This window comes from Chenopodium album, chromosome 21, assembly GCF_948465745.1.
Source record: "Chenopodium album chromosome 21, dcCheAlbu1.1, whole genome shotgun sequence".
In the NCBI taxonomy this organism is placed as follows: Eukaryota; Viridiplantae; Streptophyta; class Magnoliopsida; order Caryophyllales; family Amaranthaceae; genus Chenopodium; species Chenopodium album.
Window position 1 is genome coordinate 12630989 of NC_137854.1, and position 18859 is coordinate 12649847.

General features: G+C 33.1%; 2 protein-coding genes across 2 annotated transcripts; one reads left to right on the top strand and one right to left on the bottom strand.

Moving 5' to 3' along the window:
- The first annotated feature begins 1625 nt into the window (after positions 1-1625).
- LOC145600895 (methionine aminopeptidase 1B, chloroplastic-like) lies at positions 1626-15057 on the top strand. The gene is made up of 10 exons (XM_081656754.1): positions 1626-1780; positions 1897-1975; positions 7130-7364; positions 10737-10898; positions 10989-11030; positions 11424-11495; positions 11697-11776; positions 12992-13089; positions 14104-14151; positions 14518-15057. Exons 1-10 carry the CDS (start codon positions 1687-1689, stop codon positions 14661-14663), a joined length of 1056 nt encoding a protein of 351 aa, XP_081512880.1. The 5' UTR covers positions 1626-1686; the 3' UTR covers positions 14664-15057.
- Positions 15058-15188: 131 nt separating this feature from the next.
- On the bottom strand, positions 15189-17904 carry LOC145600896 (allene oxide cyclase, chloroplastic-like). Its single transcript, XM_081656755.1, has 2 exons — positions 17520-17904; positions 15189-16017 (listed from the first exon to the last, which is right to left on the bottom strand). The coding sequence occupies exons 1-2, from the start codon at positions 17800-17802 to the stop codon at positions 15494-15496; spliced, it is 807 nt and encodes a 268-aa protein (XP_081512881.1). The 5' UTR covers positions 17803-17904; the 3' UTR covers positions 15189-15493.
- Between the last annotated feature and the right edge of the window lie 955 nt (positions 17905-18859).

Sequence of the window (18859 nt, forward strand, 5' to 3'; positions counted from 1 at the left end):
GGAGGGGTGGGTGGCAGTTTAGGGGAGGGGGTGGCAATGGGGTGGCTGGGTTTTTACTTTTTTTTAAAAAAAATATTTTTTTTTAATTTTTTTTTTTAATAAACTTAACGGAAATCCTAACGGATTCCGTTAAGTGGTAGTTGTTTTTAACAAAATCTGATTTTGATGGTAGCAAAGTAAAATTTTTTTAAAAAATTGGTACCGAATCTGAAGAGAGGCGTTTTTAGTGGTAGCAAATATCAAAAAATCCTTTTAATAATAACGTGAAATTAAAAATAATTGTATAAAGGTAGAACTAAAATTACTTTGATTTTTATAAACGAGTTTAATTTGTAATTATATAAATTTCCCTACAAAGGATTTTAATTTGGTGCTTTTTTTTATCCTCACATAAAAAGGCCACAAGCCCACAATACAATTGATGTAAGAGGCGTTGTTAGTGTGACTATTATTTTATGCAGTTCTTAGATGTGTTCCATGAAGCTTTGATTGCTTTCCTAATAGCTTCTGATGATAGTATTGTAAATGGTCTTTTTAACTCTATGTTTCACTAGTTCTTGTTAAGTTATAATTCATGTAGCTGGGAGAAAACAAAATGTAGAATATGACTTAATGAGAGTTTTTAAAAAATTGAACAATGGTCTGCTCATTTGGCATCCAATCAGACCATTTAACCTAATATTTCGTCTGTTTCATAATTCAATTTTAAATATTTTGCTTAAAATTTATAATTTTCAAGTGATTTTTAATTATGCGGATGAAAATTATAATCTCACTATACAATCATAGAGTTCATGTTATCATTTATGTATTACTCCGCACTCCATATGTTCCTAATAACCAAACATATTTGTCTAATGACTCGGCAATAGTAGTTCGTTTGTTAGTTGAAGAGTGCGCTTTGACCTCCCCTTTAATTCATACTATTCGTAAATGTAAGTCCATTATCTCGCCTCAAAATTGAAAGTTGGCTATTAGTCATTGCTATAGGGAAGCGAATCAAGCTACTAAGGGCTAACTGATCAACTAATTATGGTGTCAATGCTAAGTAGAAGAATGGTCATATTTGAAGCGGTATAGAGGGATCTTCAAGCCGTTTTATTAGAGGATTTAAATGGAGTGGCTAGTGCGCGTCTTATTCCTTCAAGTAGGACTTAGTGTTCTTTTTGTTTGTTTCATCGCGTTAATTTTTGCTCTGTTTGCTTTAATTTAGGGTTCGTTTGGTATCATTGTGGTATTCTATTTTTTGATTTTTTTTAAAAAAAATATATTATACATGTCACATAATAAACCAAAAGTTATTTAGACTTATTAAAATCATGATAATTTTGAAAACTGATAACAGAAAAGTGGAAACACAGTTTTCTTGTTTCCTGTTTTTGGTTTTTAGTTTTAAAAAAATAGAAAACTAAAAAGCAAAAATGATGCCAAACAACTGAACAAGCCCTTAGTTGTTTGTTTTTGTCTCGGGGCTTGCCCCTCTAGTTCACAAAGAAAAAAGAAAAAAGAAAAAAAAGGAGTTTACTACCATTGCCATACACGTTGAATAAAAAGGCCCAACCCAAATACCAAGCCCAAAATCCCAAATCCTAAAGCCCAAATTGTCTAAGCCAGATATTTGCTTGAAACTGTGGCTAAACCTCAAAATCTCAGTATTTTCATCCTCTCAAACTCACCAAAAAAAAAATGGCGATTTCTGCAAATTCTTCACTTCATCTTTCTTCCTCCTTTTGCAGAGATGTTTTTCCAACCTCTTTATCTTCAATTTCCCCTCTTTCTGGTTATTTTCTTGCTTCCATTTTTTTTTTTTAAAAATTTTTTTTGGGTTAAATTTAGAATTGTGAATAAATAATAAAATTTCAATTATATTAACTAAATTATGGTGTTGATTGTTAGGTGGTTCGATTTCCAGAAAAAGGTCGGTTGTTTTTGCAAGGAGGTTATTTGGGTTGGAGGAAGCCATGCGAATTCAGAGGTACAACTTATTCATTTTTCTGCTACTATTTATATCTTTATTATATAAACAAATTAAAGATATTATCTAATTTCTTCTAATTTCATTATTACTTTAGTTTATATCTTACTCTTATATTAATTAGTTATAAAAGCCAACATTACAAAAACTTGATACATTTGGATTTAAGGGAAAGAAATTAGTTTTGGAGGTAATTAACAGGGAGTATTCTATGCAAATCTTATCTGAGCTTATCTGAAAATAACTTATCTGAGCTTATCTGAACTAATAAGATCTTATTGAAACTTATTTTAGTTGTAATTTGTACTCGAGTAATCCATTAAACTTGGTTTTCTTGAACTGAGCTTATGTGAACATATTACACTTGAATTAGTGAAAATAAGTTGAACAGAACAAAAAATAAAATAAAAATAAATACAATGAAATGTTCTTCGGACTTCGGTTCAAGCGAAGTAATACTTGAAGTTATTTAGAAAAATGATCTATACCAAGTAAATAAACACTATAAGCCTAAATGACAATTGAGAAGGAAATTTGAATTTCTTTTCAATTACTTTAGTATTTCCTTTTCTATTTACATTTTGGAGATGCTCAAGGGGTGCATTTCTATGTTTGGTGTCAGCATGATTATCAATTTCAAGTTTTAATGCATATTCTTTTATCATGTCAATTTTTAGCATTTGGGGTCATTGTTTAGTTATAGAGTCAGATGAAGTTGAAGTAATCAAATTTTGAATTTTATGGGGCTAGTTATTATTATGAGGGCACCCCATTACACTAGGGGCGAAGTCAGGATATTAAAGTCGAAGGGGTTAGTTAATACTATAATATAAACCTAAAATTGGTTAGTGTTACAAAGGAAAATTTAATTAAAATGTACTTTGGGTCTTTCAATATAGCAAAATAATTAATTATGAATTTAATTTATATATTGAATTCCTAACGTCTAACATATTACGAAGTATCTTCTTATATTTTCTTGCTCATTCTAATAATTATCGTAAAAAAAAATTATGCAGTATGAGCTCATGGAGTATTTTTATCACATAATTAAATCTTTTGGGGTTGATTAATTTCAAATGTTGAAGTATATCTATTTGTACCTCTATGAATTTGGGTTAGCTCTTTTTATTATTAATGAAATTAGTCTTGAAATCAAAGTTTAATATCAATAATTAACGTAATATTCTTTTGTTGCTGACTATTAAGCTTTTTATAAAAGAATCTAGTTAATTTATTTCATCATACAATCCAACAAAAACAACAATAATTACCAATAATTCATGTAAAAAAAATAATCAAAAAAATGGTAAAATGATGTGCTTAGGTGAATCGATCATGGAATCTAAGATCCATTAAGTTAGATGCTTTTATCACACATGCTTGGTACCGCTGTGGCCAATACAACAATGTGTTGTATACTCGTAGCTGCAAAGATTTATTTATATTCAAGCATTCGTAGAGGCCAAAAGCAAATTATAAAGGTTGTCGAGCTTGGTCACCGGGTCGGGCCTCCACAAGCCCCCCCTTTGGCTCCGCCCCTACATTACACTAAGGCCATGTCGAATTTGAGTAATAATTAGGGGTATAAAATTAGGGGAAGTTCCAAGGAGATTCATTAATAGATGAAAAATTACTATTTACAGGTTTGGGAATCTAGTTACAAATCCTTTCACTTTTCTCAAAAATTGAAATCCATTTTTCCAACCCCACTTTATCTTTCTCCTACCTTCATTCTAATTCCCCCACACAAAGCAGTCGATTGCTATTAAAAGTGGTTTGAGTCTTGATCTCTTAGCTAGCAAGAGATTTATGGCAATGAAAATTGAAGAAGTGATACTAGAAGATTTGAGGTGAATAGAGGTCCAAGATAACGGCCTAACGGGTGGAAAAGTTATCTTGGGGAGGGTGGGTATGATATCCTCGTTTTGAGGGTATTGAGTTACTTCATATAGTTGTCTCTCTTATTCCACCATCTCAAAATTTCTAGAGATTTTTAACCCTTTACTTTTCCTCTTCCTATTCATCTCAACTAGGCGATCCATAATGGTATATACCGCATAATTCGTAAAAACAAAGGCATATCACAATGTATCTTGGTTAAATTTGTTGAATATTCAAGGGTGTATTAGTCTAGAGCTTAAAATGTTCTATGTTACAAAACCAAATCTATCTATATATGTAGAAGAATTTTATTATTTAATTTATAACCATAACCCTCTAAATCTTTAATCCTCTAAATCTTTAATCCTCTAAATCGTTAAACCTTAGAATGTACCGCATACACAAGATAATATAACATTTGTAAAGAAAACCAATCTTACATGGTTATTGGAAAAATTTATGGGAGAGTTATTAGCGATTGGGGGATGGATAGCTAGGTTATTGGGGATTAAAAAAAAGACGAAGTGTGTAGAATTTGAGTATTTGAAGTTTGAAAGGTTGTGGTCAAAAGTTGGAAAAACCATTTCCTAAATTATTATATTAGATACCAAAATAACTTCCCATAACTTTCTATAACTTCTAATAGTGTTTCCTTTCCATGTATATGTGCTCGGATACATATCAGTATTCATACTAGTATAATTGTTTTACACTCCCTTTGTTTTTTTTTTTTTTAAGGTATACATTTTTCTTAAACATCCATTTATTTTAAGTGGCATTTTTCCTTTTCGAAAACATTGTACCATTTTAAATCATATTTCACTCTAATTTGGTCCTCCTAAAATTTAAAATACTTCTCTCTCCTCCTAGTCACTACATCAACATTCTTAATTATTTTTTCATCTCACATCCTAATATTTAATTTTTCAACAACCACTCTTAAACGCCCTATATATTTCTTCTAAAACTCAACATGAAAACTAGTGTGTCACTTAATAAACCAGAGGGAGCATTAATAAAAAAAAAAAGGAAAAATGAAAACTAATAATCCACCTTTGGGTTTTCTGCTCAAAACAATCCCACCTTTTCGAAATCTGAAAACAATCCCACCTTTGACCCCTATCTGCTCAAAACAAGCCTTTTACTGGTTTGTCAAATTAATAACCTGTTAAAGAAGGTGACTTGACATGTATCACCTTCTAATTGGTTTTCGTTTTTTTATAATTTTCCTAAAAAATGGATAATTAAAAAAAATTAAAACCCCATTCCTACTTCTCCGATCCCTCCCCTTGCCGGAGCCAACTCCATCACCTTCCTTCCTTCCTTATCCTTTACCCCTTCCCCTCCTTCGTCCATTGATTCCAGCCAAGAGGCAGCCACCCCACTATTCCCTGAAAACCGACCACCACCGCCCCAAAACACCCACAACCAGCCACCTCATCCCCAAAACACCCTACCCCAGCGACATCCTCCCCAGAAACGAAGTATCCCAGCCTAACCCACTGGAAAACGCCCCACCTTAAAACAGCTAACTTGCTAGTGGAGGATGCAAAAGCAATGCCAAGTATCTTGTAGACCTATAGGATTTTAGAAAAACTCATCAAATTGAGATTTGATTAAGTTGCCTTCCCCTAATTTGAAAATACATGCCTCAAAAATATTACCTGCTACTAATTGTTTAACAACTTCATGGAGAAAGTGTTTGGTAAATGGTAAGCATAATTGCATAAAGGAAATTAGAAAACTTTGATATGGATTTTTTTAATTGTCTATAATTAAAGTACAATTTAAGTCATCACCGCGAACGTGTTTTGTAGCTTGAGAAGGGGAGGGGGGCTAATTCGGGTGGGAATTATAGAATGGGGTAGTACGCTAGTGGCTGTGGAGGGGGAGTTCGTGGCTGACTTGGCTGGGTTGGTCGTGTTTAGGGGGCGAGTTCGTGGCTGACTTGGCTGGGTTGGTCGTGTTTAGGGGGCGAGTTCGTGGCTGACTAGGCTGGTGTGGTTGAGGTTAGGAGAGAGAAAGAAGGTGGTGGGGGTGGCGGTTAGGTGGTGATGTGGTGGTGCTTATGGAAGGGTTGTGGTGGTTATGGTGGGTAACCATGGTAGAGTTTGCTAAGGTGGAAGATGAGTGGTTGATAAAAAAAAATAATTTTTTAAAAAATTAAAATTTAACTGTTTAAACAGGTTGTAGGTTAAAAGGCTTGTTTTGAGCATATGGAGTCAAAGGTGGGATTGTTTTCGGATTTTGAAAAGGTGGGATTGTTTTGAGCTGAAAACCCAAAGGTGAGATTATTAGTTTCCTTTTTCCAAAAAAAAATCTAATATATATATTTTGTAAGGGATGGCGGAGGAAGATTTTTGTGGATGACTATACGGAATAATCACTTTTGGTTCATGTAGCCGACCCACTTATGGGATTAAAGCTTTGATTTTTGTAGGTAAAAAGCTAATGTGATTAAACAAAAAATTTAGTGATCTAGAGATCACAATAATTAAACACCGTGCATCTTACATCTAGTGTGGTATATGAACATCCAAAAGACTTAAAAGAAAAAAAAAAAAAAAACAAAAAAACAAAAAATTGCAAGTTTTCTATTGATTATACAATTATGTATATATCAATCAAATTTAAATTCCCTTAATATTATTGTGTCATAGTGAAAATATTTTTCAATAGATTTTGTCTTGCGCTAGTTCTTCATTGAGTTGAAATGAATGAATACTGTTTGAGGGTATGGAAGATGATGCCCACGAACATAGTCTATGTGAGTTCTACATAGACTTTCTTTATCTTAGTGATATGTAGTGGAAAATATAAGGGGTAAATTTATGGGGACTATTTTGTGTATTATTTCGCCAATGTTGGACAATGCATGGAGAGAGTAGCTAGTATAATGAGCACAAAATTTATTGTTTTGTGTAATTTTACTTAATATTGCTATATATGGGCGCCAAAAGTTTTTTACCCTTCACTCACAATTTCCAACATTGGCAAATACTCAAAAAACATTCCTTCGATCTTTTCTCCCTTTTATCTTCACTATTGTTGTGATGTCACAATAGTATTGGAAGTCTATGTGGGGTACACATAAACTATGACTATGTATATCATCTCTCGATATACTTTACAGTTTACACTAATGGTGGTGAAGGGGCTGAGATTAGAGTGAAGTGGGACAGTGGGAATGATCCTATTGCTGTTTCTGGATAGTAGATATTGATTAGTTCTATAAACTATTGTACTCCTAACTGACTAGTAAATGTGCAGGGAAAAAGAACTCCAAGATAAAAAGCCAGTAAAACGGTCCCCGTTGAGGCGAGGAAAAGTATCGCCTCGACTTCCTGTGCCTGATCACATACAGAGACCCCCTTATGTTGGCTCCAATAAATTGCCTGAACTTTCAAGTGAATATCAGATTCATGATTCTGAAGGTATCTCTCGTATGAGAGCAGCAGGTGAACTTGCTGCTCGTGTTCTGGATTATGCAGGAACTTTGGTTAGGGTGAGACTCTTGAGAGATCAATATTGGCATAGTTGATTCCTTGTTGCATTTTTTTTTTCTTGCATTGTATCAAAATGCGGTAAACCTATACATGTTGTCGTGCTGTTAACATGTTTACTGCTTTTAGTTACTTATTATTGTTCTCATTTATGCCAATTTTTCAATTCTGGATGCCTGATTATGCAGTCATGTTTGCCTTTGGGTTTTGCATGCAACTGGAAACATATCAAAATTATTCTTGTAAAACTTCTAAGTAGGAAAATATATTTGCTTGTCCTACACTTGGTAGGTTTTAAACTTTTAATAACCTCTGGAATAAAGTCTTTTGTCCTCTCAACCTGCTTCATCATTTAGAATTCTAGGGTACTAAAATTAGCAAAAGTAGAGGCGCACACGGCATACCTTATCATTTTTTTGGCTTATGTTCCTGCTATTTGGAGTTTGATGCTTTTTTTAATTTTTTATTATTGTGGCAAGGGGTCCTAATCTAGAGTATTATTTATGGGGTAAACCTATCCTTTTCTTAAAGCTCAAGCTCCAAATTATTGTGTCGTTATACTTTACTGAAACCTAAGATAAACACATGTGTACTGATGAGTGATTTTCTTATGAGATTTTGTCAAGTAGATTTTTTTTCTTTTTTTTTTTTTTTTTTTTCAAGCTTCTAGTTTAATTTATTTAAGTAGTTTTCTCCTATGGAGATAAAGCTCCAATGTTGCAGCACACTTAAATTATTAATTACTAGAATGAAACCTAACCTATGTTGAAATAATAAAATAGAGATGAGAGAAGGAAAAGAATAATAAAAGTTGTATTCAATCCATTTATAATTGTACTACATTGCAACATATATATACTGCAAAATAAAACTAAAAATAAGGAACATAATCCCATGATCATTGATCATGCTAATATTAACCCCCACTAAACTAACCCACTACTATTATCACTCCACTAACACAAACTAATACTTAGTAGAGCATATTCCTATACAGTAGGAGTTAACTAACCACTAACAATTTGAAGCAAATATTCCAACACACCCCCTTGCTTCAAATTGGGTTACAATGATTATTCAATTTTCACGCTTGACCTCACAAAATTTACTTTTGCTTTTATAGCACTTTGTGATGCACATCTCATCACCCACACAATTTTGATGGTGCACATTATCGCCAACATGATATTCTCGGAGCACTTCTCTCCGCACAACTAATCCTCGACATTTTTTTTATTGATGCACTTCTCATCAATTACTCGATCTTGTTGATGCACATTATCATCAACTTACATTCAATGGAGCACATCTCTCCATTAACTCTCTTTGACATTGTCCTCCAATTGACCATGTCACCTTGCATCATACCAAACATCTTTGGTATTATCTTGGAAACCATCTCCGCATTAATTACGACTTCCACACCCGTAAAGATTATGCGATCTTTACCTCAAACACATTTTTGCCCTCTTTTTCACAGGATAAAATCGATCCCTTTTCATGGGCTAAAAGGGATCCATCAACACACCACACTAACCATTACTTCCATGGTTAAACACACAAAAAAATACTCACAAAAATATTTCACTCGAAAAAAATATTGCTCTCTAACAATGAGATCAAGCTGCGTTGCTTGTCTCCTTACTCGATATTTTTTTTTAATACTCTCTATCTCTCTCTCTCTCACTTTTCTTCTTTTTCTTCATCTCTTTCCCTTCCCTTTTCCCCGGATCTAACCTGAAACTCTTGATACCATGTTGAAATAATAAAATAGAGATGAGAGAAGGAAAAGAATAATAAAAGTAGTATTCAATCCATTTATAATTGTACTACATTGCAACATATATATACTGCAAAATAAAACTAAAAATAAGGAACATAATCCCATGATCATTGATCATGCTAATATTAACCCCCACTAAACTAACCCACTACTATTATCACTCCACTAACACAAACTAATACTTAGTAGAGCATATTCCTATACAGTAGGAGTTAACTACCCACTAACAATTTGAAGCAAATATTCCAACAACCTATAATAACTTTCATATAATCCACACAAGAAAGTTAATGTCGAAGGGTGTAGACCAATTGAACGACGACTTTGTGATGAAGAGAAAGAAAAAGGGAACATGTATATGTACCAGAGAACCAATTCAGTTCATGGTGGGATGATCTACCGTATAAGCTAAGGAGGCAGGTAGTGGACTATTTTTGGGTGAGGAAGAAGTATGCACATGATTTTCATTAACCTATAAAAGGCCTATGAGCCTATGAGGAGGTCCCTTAATAATTTTACTTGGCTAGAAATATGTATTGTGGTATTAAAACAATAAAACAAATGCAAGGACTTGTGTAGTAGTAACTTATGATTTTCCTTTTGATTGGACTAGGCTACATTTAGTCCTTCTTTGCAATAGTTTTAAAGGAATTATATTTTGGTGGATAAGACTAGCAATAGAGTTTATTATAAATTACAGCGTTGGAGGAAAATGTTAGATTTTTTATGATCTAAAGTGAGTTTTGTCAAATTAGCGAGTCAAATGAGTATGTAGCAACATTAGATGTATAGATTGTCCATTAGTGGGTGTTTTATGTACCTTCAATTGATTTAAAAGAGGAGTGTAGATATTGAATAAGGATGGAGGCACAAGTTAGAACCTTGATGATTTTGAATAAGTTTTAGAAAATGAGTACATGGAGTATCGATTTGACATTTAATTAGAGAGTCAAATGAGGATCATTCTATTGACTGAAAAAATGGACGTGTGTCCACTACATAGGGACAACTCTACAAGTAAAGCATGTCCACAGAGGGAGTATGTGCCTAATATAAATAAATAACACGTATTATTTGGTATTTGCATTTTAGTGGCCTAATCCTAATACAATTGAAAACATGTTACATGGATTGCTTACTATTGATAATCCTAAACAAGATTGTGTAATATTCACTATTGGAAAGCAAACTAGACTTGTACTTGAATTGTAGAAAGGGCTTTCATGGGGAGCAAAAGCACCATTAGAATTAGTAGTTTCTGTAGAGGTGATCCTAAAGCCAATATTTCCATAAATATACATACTCTCCATTAAGATAATGTAAAAAAAAAAGAAAATGGCCAAAGGAGAAGATATTCTTATTTTTTTGATGGAAGTTTGAGTCAGAAATTGCCTCTTAAAATAATATCTTTGACTGTATAGTGTATAAAGGTATGATTGTATACTTTCACCTCCATAAACCATGCCTTTGTGAGATTTGTAGTTTATTCTAGGTTCAAATATATAGAGTGACTTGTTATTGACTTTACAGCGCTACGCAGCTACCTAAATTCTTGGTCATGTAACTTACTGTTACCTATGCATTTTATCAGCCATCAGTGACTACAGATGAAATTGATAAAGCTGTACACCAGATGATCATTGATGCTGGAGCTTATCCTTCACCTCTAGGCTATGGTGGGTTTCCAAAGAGCGTATGTACTTCCGTCAATGAGTGCATGTGTCATGGCATACCTGATTCTCGGCAGCTACAGGTTCATTGATTGTGGTAATTACCTTTTTCCGGATTCACTAACCATTCTGACTTTCGACTTATCCTGATTTTTTTTTCCTTTCAAATGCAGGATGGAGACATAATAAACATTGATGTGACAGTTTACTTAAATGTACCTTCTCTTCCTCTCGTGTTCATAGATTTTGATTTCTGGGCTGTCTTAAAGCCTATGACTGTGTACATACTTCTAAGCCTCTTCAGTGCTTTTTAGTAATGCAAGGTCTATGTTGCTATGTCCCCTTTATCTGGTGCTTACCTAAAATTGTTTGTCTTACGTTCGTCTGTAAATAATAGACTACACTGTATTTGATCTCATACCTTTTTTTTTTGTTAGTTTATAGACTTATAAGCTATATTATGGTATGATCGTAGAATTGTTTGGTTAAAATTGACCTCTTTTTCATCAGAGTCACCGAAGGCTTGCTGTTTGTGAATCGTAATATTCGTGTTTTCCAGGTCAATGAGACAATGAGTGTTTAATCCTTTGTGTATTATTTTTTACTAGGGTTATCATGGAGACACATCAAAGACATATTTATGTGGTAATGTCAATGATGCAATGAAACGGCTTGTGAAGGTATAGTCTTGTCTTGGATGAATTCTTTAAGGTTTACATGTTTTCATATGCTTGAGATCGTTATTCCTTTGGAATACACTTTAAAAAAAATGTTGATGTTAGTGCTTGTTTTTGCTGATTATCGTAGTAGCTGTGGCAAATGTCTTGTTTCTTGTGCTTCTAAATTGGCCTTATTATAGTTGTTACATGATCTACTCTCAGGTAACACAAGAATGTTTAGAGAAAGGAATAGCTGTATGCAAAGATGGTGCTAGCTTCAGGAAAATTGGAAAGGTTATCAGGTACCTGCTTGGAAAATTTTAGTGCTTAGTCAACTACTGTATGAAAAATGTGGATTTTGGAATATATATGTTATTGCCTGCACTCTGCAGTGTATATGTATTAATAGAACTGTACGGTACTTTCGGAACACCTTTCAGACTTTCAGTAGCAGCAACGTAACATTCTCTTACTTCAGTAATTGAAAGCTTCTTCGTCAAAAAAAAAAAAACCCTCTTTTTTTTATTTTCTTACCTTTTTATTCTGTGAGGATTTTAACTTAAATCTTTTGGAAACAAATTCCTAAGGTATTACAAGGAAATAATTACCATGGGTTGATCGCTACAATGTTTTACCTTACGACAAAAGGCGAGGCAGTGATGTGTCTAAACTTTTTGTGTATCTGGCTTTTATTGATCTAGTGGACAATATAGTTTTATGTGTCATATGATCATCATATTTCAGTTTAATGGATTATTTATTATTCCCTGGTCTTCAGCTGAAGTTTTAAATAGTGTAGTGTGGCCCATGGTTAGAATTGTGATATCTTGTTAGAGTTATGATCACCCAACAGAGATATGATGTTACATTTATATCAATTGGGTTTTAATTTGGACCAACATAATGGATTGGCTAAATCTATCATGGATTGGCTAAAGTGTGTATTGTAAACTTTCAAGTGTTCATAATCTGATTCCTGAATTAAAGGAGGTTTGCTTTTTTCTTGACGACATATCAGACCTCATATTTAGGCCTTGTTTAGTTCACCTTATTAATCTGATCTGAACTTAATTTTTTAGATTTGATTGTCTAATTTGACCTAACTTTGGACATATGTGTAAGCTACTCTATGAAGAAAAAAAAAAAATCAAGTGGGGTCTTATTAGATTCGTAATAATGTGTATTTTATTAATATGTAATTTTCATAATTTTTTTCACTATATATATATATATATATATATATATATATATATATATATATATATATATATATATATATGAAGTGATTAAAAACCGCATATAAAATGTTAGTGCATGTTTATAACTTTTTTTTTCGCCATATTTCAGTTGTTTGCATCTAATAAGTAATGGCCACTTGCATCACATGTTTTAGCCGGCTGATGGGAATGGTGTAATTTGTGCAATCTTGTCTTATTTTCCTGTGATTTATGCTAGAAATTTAGTCCAAAATGTTTCTGATTGTTCTGTCTAATGTTGTTTTCAAATATGCTTAACAGTGAGCATGCAGAGAAGCATAATTTTGGTGTGGTGGATCGTTTTGTTGGCCATGGTGTTGGAACTGTGTTTCATTCCGAGCCAATTATTTACCATCATAGTGAGTACTTTGTATACTCTCTTCATAATCAACTACCAAAACCATGGAGATGATGCTTTTTGCTCACTCTTATCAGAGTTTATAGATTATATATACACCATCTGTGATTGATAGAGTTAAATCATTGAGAAATGAATATCTAATGTTTTACTGTCTCAGCTGTATCACTTGGCAGCCCCTCCCTTTATTGGTACTTTTAGAATGCAGCAGGTTTTTTGTGTCTTATCTTAGGGTGCCTCAATTGACTGTGTCTAACTTGGCTAACTTTGAGGTTAAAGTGTTGCTTAAGGAACCTGGAGAGACTTAAAGATAGAGATATCAAAGAATGTCATTGCGGTATCAGGCTTTTAAGAGCTTTATTGAGCCTCTAGAAGACAGCAAATGAGGCTACTTTCTCAAATTATAGTGCTTTATTGAGCTTCTAGAAGACAGCAATTGAACTGTCTTCTATCATATGCTTTGGAAATTAAAGCTTAGCAACAGCAGCTCTCTATATATTGAGGAGTCCATCAGTACCATGGGTGTTTCTATGGTTCTAATATTGTTAGTTAATTTTTCTTGTATAAAGTTGCAACAACTTAAGGTGAATTAAGGATAAGTTATAAAGGAATTCTAGATTTTGTAACTTATACTTGCACTCTTTTAGGCTGTGTCACTATGGCTATATCAGACACGAAGTTCCAATGTGGGTATGAGCATCTGGCTTTATATATTAAGGCCTACGAGTACATTTTTTGTAAATGGGCAAATGTAGCACTTGTCAATTGTCACATATCCTGTTGTATTTTTGTTGTTCAGTGCATGTATCAACGGTGTGTAGTAACGTTTTATTTATATATATGTATCTTTTTGTGATTCATATAGCGAAAAGTATGCAAGAAACTGTATGCAGTATGGTAACTCTTCATACCTAAATGTTTCACTCACACAATCAGTTTGATCACTAAAAATTATTATCTTGCTTTGATGCTTCATTGCCTCTCTCTAAATTTATTCTGCATGTTAAATTGACAGGAAATAATCATCGAGGTGAAATGGTTGAAGGTCAAACGTTTACAATCGGTAAGGGTATCTGATCTATTTCAATATGGACATCTAAACCTGGTGTCTGAATTTAACTAGTGATACAACCAAGCACTCACAATGCTTCCCCATCTTGCACAGTTGCACCCACAAGAAGAATGTTAATTTTACATTTCTCCAATTGGTTTAAGTTTTGAATTTGTTTTTAATTTTTAAGAAAGAAATTAGGAGTATGCTTCTGTTCTTTTGCATTGATATGGTGCTATGGTTTGCATTACTTTGCTTATTGAGCTTACATTTATCTATCTACACTATGAGCCTAGCTCCAAAATCATTATTATTCATGCCAGAGAACACCTCAATATGTTTCTCAGTGAATCTTAATATCACCCTTTTTATATGCAGAACCGATTCTTACGATGGGAAGCATTGATTGTATTACATGGGGTGATAACTGGACGGCAGTTACAGATGATGGCAGTCCCGCTGCACAGTTTGAGCATAGTATCTTGATTACAAAGACTGGTGCTGAAATTTTAACCAAGTGTTGAACTAAATGCCAGAGTTATGTATTTTAACCGGAGCTGTTGCATGTATACATTAACTGTATTTATGCTGTATATAATTTTGCGCTATGCTCCAAGTCCATATGTTTATGAACCAAGCAAAGGTTAGTTTGGTGATAAGCTGTGACCTAGTGATCGTGGGATCAAACCCCTTTAGTCCTCTTGGCTATGGTTTCCTGTAACTCCTTTCCCTCGAAAGTTCAAGTGTCAAGTCTCAGCTAGGTTGGGAGCCCTCTGGGTCCTGTCAATCTGATAGAGTGGTGATAGGCAAATAAAATGTTATTTATTTTGTTATCATGACTCAGATTGCATATTCTGTACCTTATTGTGATCCTGCTGTATGCAAATAATCATTTTGAAGGAATAGTTTTTGGAGTAATTACAATGGAAATTGCTAAAAGAAATTAAAATTCCACAATAACGCTTCTTCTTGTCAAAATTCCCTTTATACTGTTCACATCATTCTCTTTAAAGATAAAATTTTTTGGGGGGTTTAGAACAAAATTGCTAAGATAATAATTCAAAGGTAGGATTATTAACATGTGAGGGACCAATAGAAGAGAATGCCCTATAAAGGTGGGATTATTAGGTAATAATCCAAAGGTAGAATTATTAACCGCATGGCCAAAGTGGAATTATTGGAATCAATTTTTCCCCTAACAAATAACAAAACCGTTATAGTACAACCTCCATTAAAATAAATGACATAATTAGTACCTCATTAATCTCATCACAAAGTATAATTTGAAAAAAAACACAGCTCATTCACTTTGTCTTTTATTGACCATCTAACACTAATCACTCTAATTAAGCCCTTAATTAGTGTAATTAGGAGCAACAGCATGTGGCTTACAAGCCTTAGCAGCAGGAGAAGGCTCAACAGCAGCAGAAGGAGTAACAGCTTTAGTCACCAATTCTTTAGGTAAATCCTTAATACCTTTCAACTTAAATGTGTAAAACAACTTAAATGGGAAAATTAACTGCTGTAATTTTACTGTCCCATAAACTCCTTCAAAAACTCCAGTACCACCAGTAACAGTCAAACACGTGTCCTCGTACGTTAAATACGGCCCTTGAACTGACAGGTGTCCGTAGTCCCCAAAGTAGAAGCTGTAGATTGCTTCATATCTGTCACCTTTTTTTTCAGGTACATGTTGGATTAGAATGCATAAACCTGCTGTCATTCCTAACCGTTTCTGCAGGTCAGCGGTGTAAATCTTGTTGGTGAATGGTACGAGGTCTCCAAGTGAGTTAATCTTTGTCTGACTTAGTTTTAGGAATGCTGGACTTCCTCTGTCTCTCTCGTTTATCTCGTACACACACAACTCTTGTACCTTACCTGAATACACATACATTATTCAATTAGACATGTTAAGAATATGTTTGTACATTATGCGTGCGTGTAGTAATGTACCATGCACACGATATATTCAGTATTCATTATTTGGTTTATTATTAAACTAATTAGAGCTCTCCAAAAAAAAGCAAATGAATAAAAAAAATGTCTTGGGTTTACTATCAGTGGTGGATTTTGGACAAAAATAAAGGGGTTAGATTTGAACTTTAAATAGCTAGTTAGAAGTATACTCTATAAGTACTTAACTAGTGAGTCATAACAGTGGGGTTCAAGTTATGATCACAGTGGGGTTCAAGTTTGGGGTCATAATGCTTGAAATATTCCCTACAGTTTTTGGCGACTCCACTGGGGAGGATTTCTATTTATATTCCTAAAATTTATTTTGGCAATTATTTAGAATGAGCGGATGAGACTCGAAAAATTCTAAGTATTTCATGTGCGTAATTTGATTAACATTATTGTCATATGCATTAAAAGGTTCTCATTGGGGGAGACCAATGAGTCAAAACATAGAATTTTTACACGTAGGATTTTTCCAAACATACAATTTTCATAATTTTTTAATCTATAATTGAGGATATCTAATTTGAAATTATACACTGACAAAGGAGCCAAAAGAGATCTGTAAATTTTTTTAAAAAAAAAAAAAATAGAGAGGATTGGCCTTTGGTTCTTACAAACATCAACAAAGATCCTCCACTATGTAAGATACTAAAATGTACCTTGATGGTGATGTATAATGAAAGTTGGCTCAAATCATTATCGAAATTATTGTGTGTTAGTGGATTTTATTGAAGTCAAGGTACAGTGTTGACCGTAAAGCAGTTAAAGGTTGAACCACATTAGTCCTAGTCTCATTCAAATTTAATTTTGATTTATGTTTTCTCTATTTTAATCTTCTTTTCCATTTATGCAACATCAATTACATCATTAGTAATCAAATTGGCAGATAACTCTCTAAAAAAAACATACTTCACGTTTCAAAAATAATTGATACACTTGTACTTGATAACTTATATCACCAACTCTCAAAAGAACAAGCAACATGATATTTTCTTAATTATATCAACAATTGTGAATTAAATAAAAGTTGTTGATTTACTTGCAATCTTGCTACTTGATACGGAGTAAACAGAATTGGTTAATCAAGATGATAAACTTAGATTTTATTTTTATTAGAGTTAAACTATTATATATATTATTAGCAAATGCGTCAAGTTTGACTGTATCAATTATTATTAATTAAATACAACTGGATGTATAATAGACATTCCCGAACATTTAGCATATTGCCTGGATCTAGATCAACCTTACTCAAAACTTGAATAAATATGTAGACATCATAAGCACTTCCAACATTAAACAAGGAAATCTAACAAAAAAACATGCATACATAACATTAGTTTAGGGAAAAAAAAAAAAAAAAAAATTAAGATGAGACAACAGATCAACTAATCTAAAAAGGAAGAAGACCGATGACATACTTGGTCGTGAATCAATAACAGCAGGCTCAGGCTGCGGCTGAAAGTCAGACTTGTCGCGGTTGAGGTAAAAACTAGTGTCTACCGAAGGCTTCTTTCGGTGTTCATGTTGATCATGCCTTGCAAATATATTGTTGTTATTAGTGTTCAGAGATTGAGATGAAAAAGAGTGGCAAATCTTAAGGTTTTGGGGAAGTAAAGATGATGTTTTTATTTTTGAGGGATTATATTTGAGATATGATGATAAAGCTTTCATGGATGCCATTGATGATGAGGAATAAGCCATTATTTTTTAAGAACTCAAAAGGAAAATGTAGAGAATTATGAATAGTTTAGTGGAGCTAGTTAGAAATTTTGTTGATCTTATATAGAACATGAAAGTCAATTTGTTATGTTTAATGTTTAGATGCTCTTTCCATCTAGTTTCTTCCCATGTGTGTGTTCCTTTCCTCTATACGTGTACAAATGATACTCCCTTCGTTTATTTTGTTTTTCCTGCTTTGATTTTTTAAAGGTACGAAGTATGAATAGTTAATTGTAAGTCTTGAAAACCATGTAAAGTTAAAACGTATAGGATAAAAAAAATTTACGTTCTATACTCTTTAAAGATGTACTTGTATTTATGATTCATTTTTATTTACTTTTAATCAACCGAATTCCGTCATATTGTGGTCTATACGTTATAACTATATTCTCATTTAGTCTACTAACATGACTGACTTTCTTATTTATACTTTACTTAATATTCACCTATCATCAAATAAATAAAACCTTATTATTTCATTATTCATCTTTAATTTTATCAATTAAACTTAGCTTCATTATAATATAATTTTACCTAAAGATATGTGCAGGAACGTTTATGTAGAAAACAATTAACAGCGAATAAAGTCAATAAATAATTAGCTCAATACGACCAAAGAAATAGAATAATAAACGAGTAATACATTAATTCTCGTAATATTTTGTTATGTAGTGTGACTATGTGTGTAGTAAACGTCACGGGTGTAGTGGTGTCCACAACTCACCAACCATCGATATAATTTGATTAAAAGTGATAAATTAAGCATATGTTTAGAGTTTAGTCGCTAATAGTCGTCGATTAATCATGTTATGTGATTAATTATTGCTAACTAAAATCCAACGATGTTAAGTGTTTCGAACATGGCAACTGACGAAATTACAAAAAGTAAACTCTTAGAAGTCATTATAAATAAATATTGGTGAATATATAGCATGTGGCATTTTGCTGGTTTTTAAAATGAGTAATTTGGTAAGTTTGAAGTGGATAGCATGTTGCACGTTGCATGTCGACATGTGAGCGAGTGAGACTACTGTAACAG

Excerpts from the sequence above, each read along its gene's own strand:
- LOC145600896 (XM_081656755.1), bottom strand. The coding sequence starts at position 17,802 with ATGGCTTATTCCTCATCATCAATGGCATCCATGAAAGCTTTATCATCA. Across the intron at positions 16,018-17,519 it reads TGTTATTGATTCACGACCAA|GTAAGGTACAAGAGTTGTGT; the intron begins GTATGTCATCGG and ends ATGTGTATTCAG.
- LOC145600895 (XM_081656754.1), top strand. The coding sequence starts at position 1,687 with ATGGCGATTTCTGCAAATTCTTCACTTCATCTTTCTTCCTCCTTTTGC. Across the intron at positions 7,365-10,736 it reads ATGCAGGAACTTTGGTTAGG|CCATCAGTGACTACAGATGA; the intron begins GTGAGACTCTTG and ends GCATTTTATCAG. Across the intron at positions 11,031-11,423 it reads ATGTGACAGTTTACTTAAAT|GGTTATCATGGAGACACATC; the intron begins GTACCTTCTCTT and ends ATTTTTTACTAG.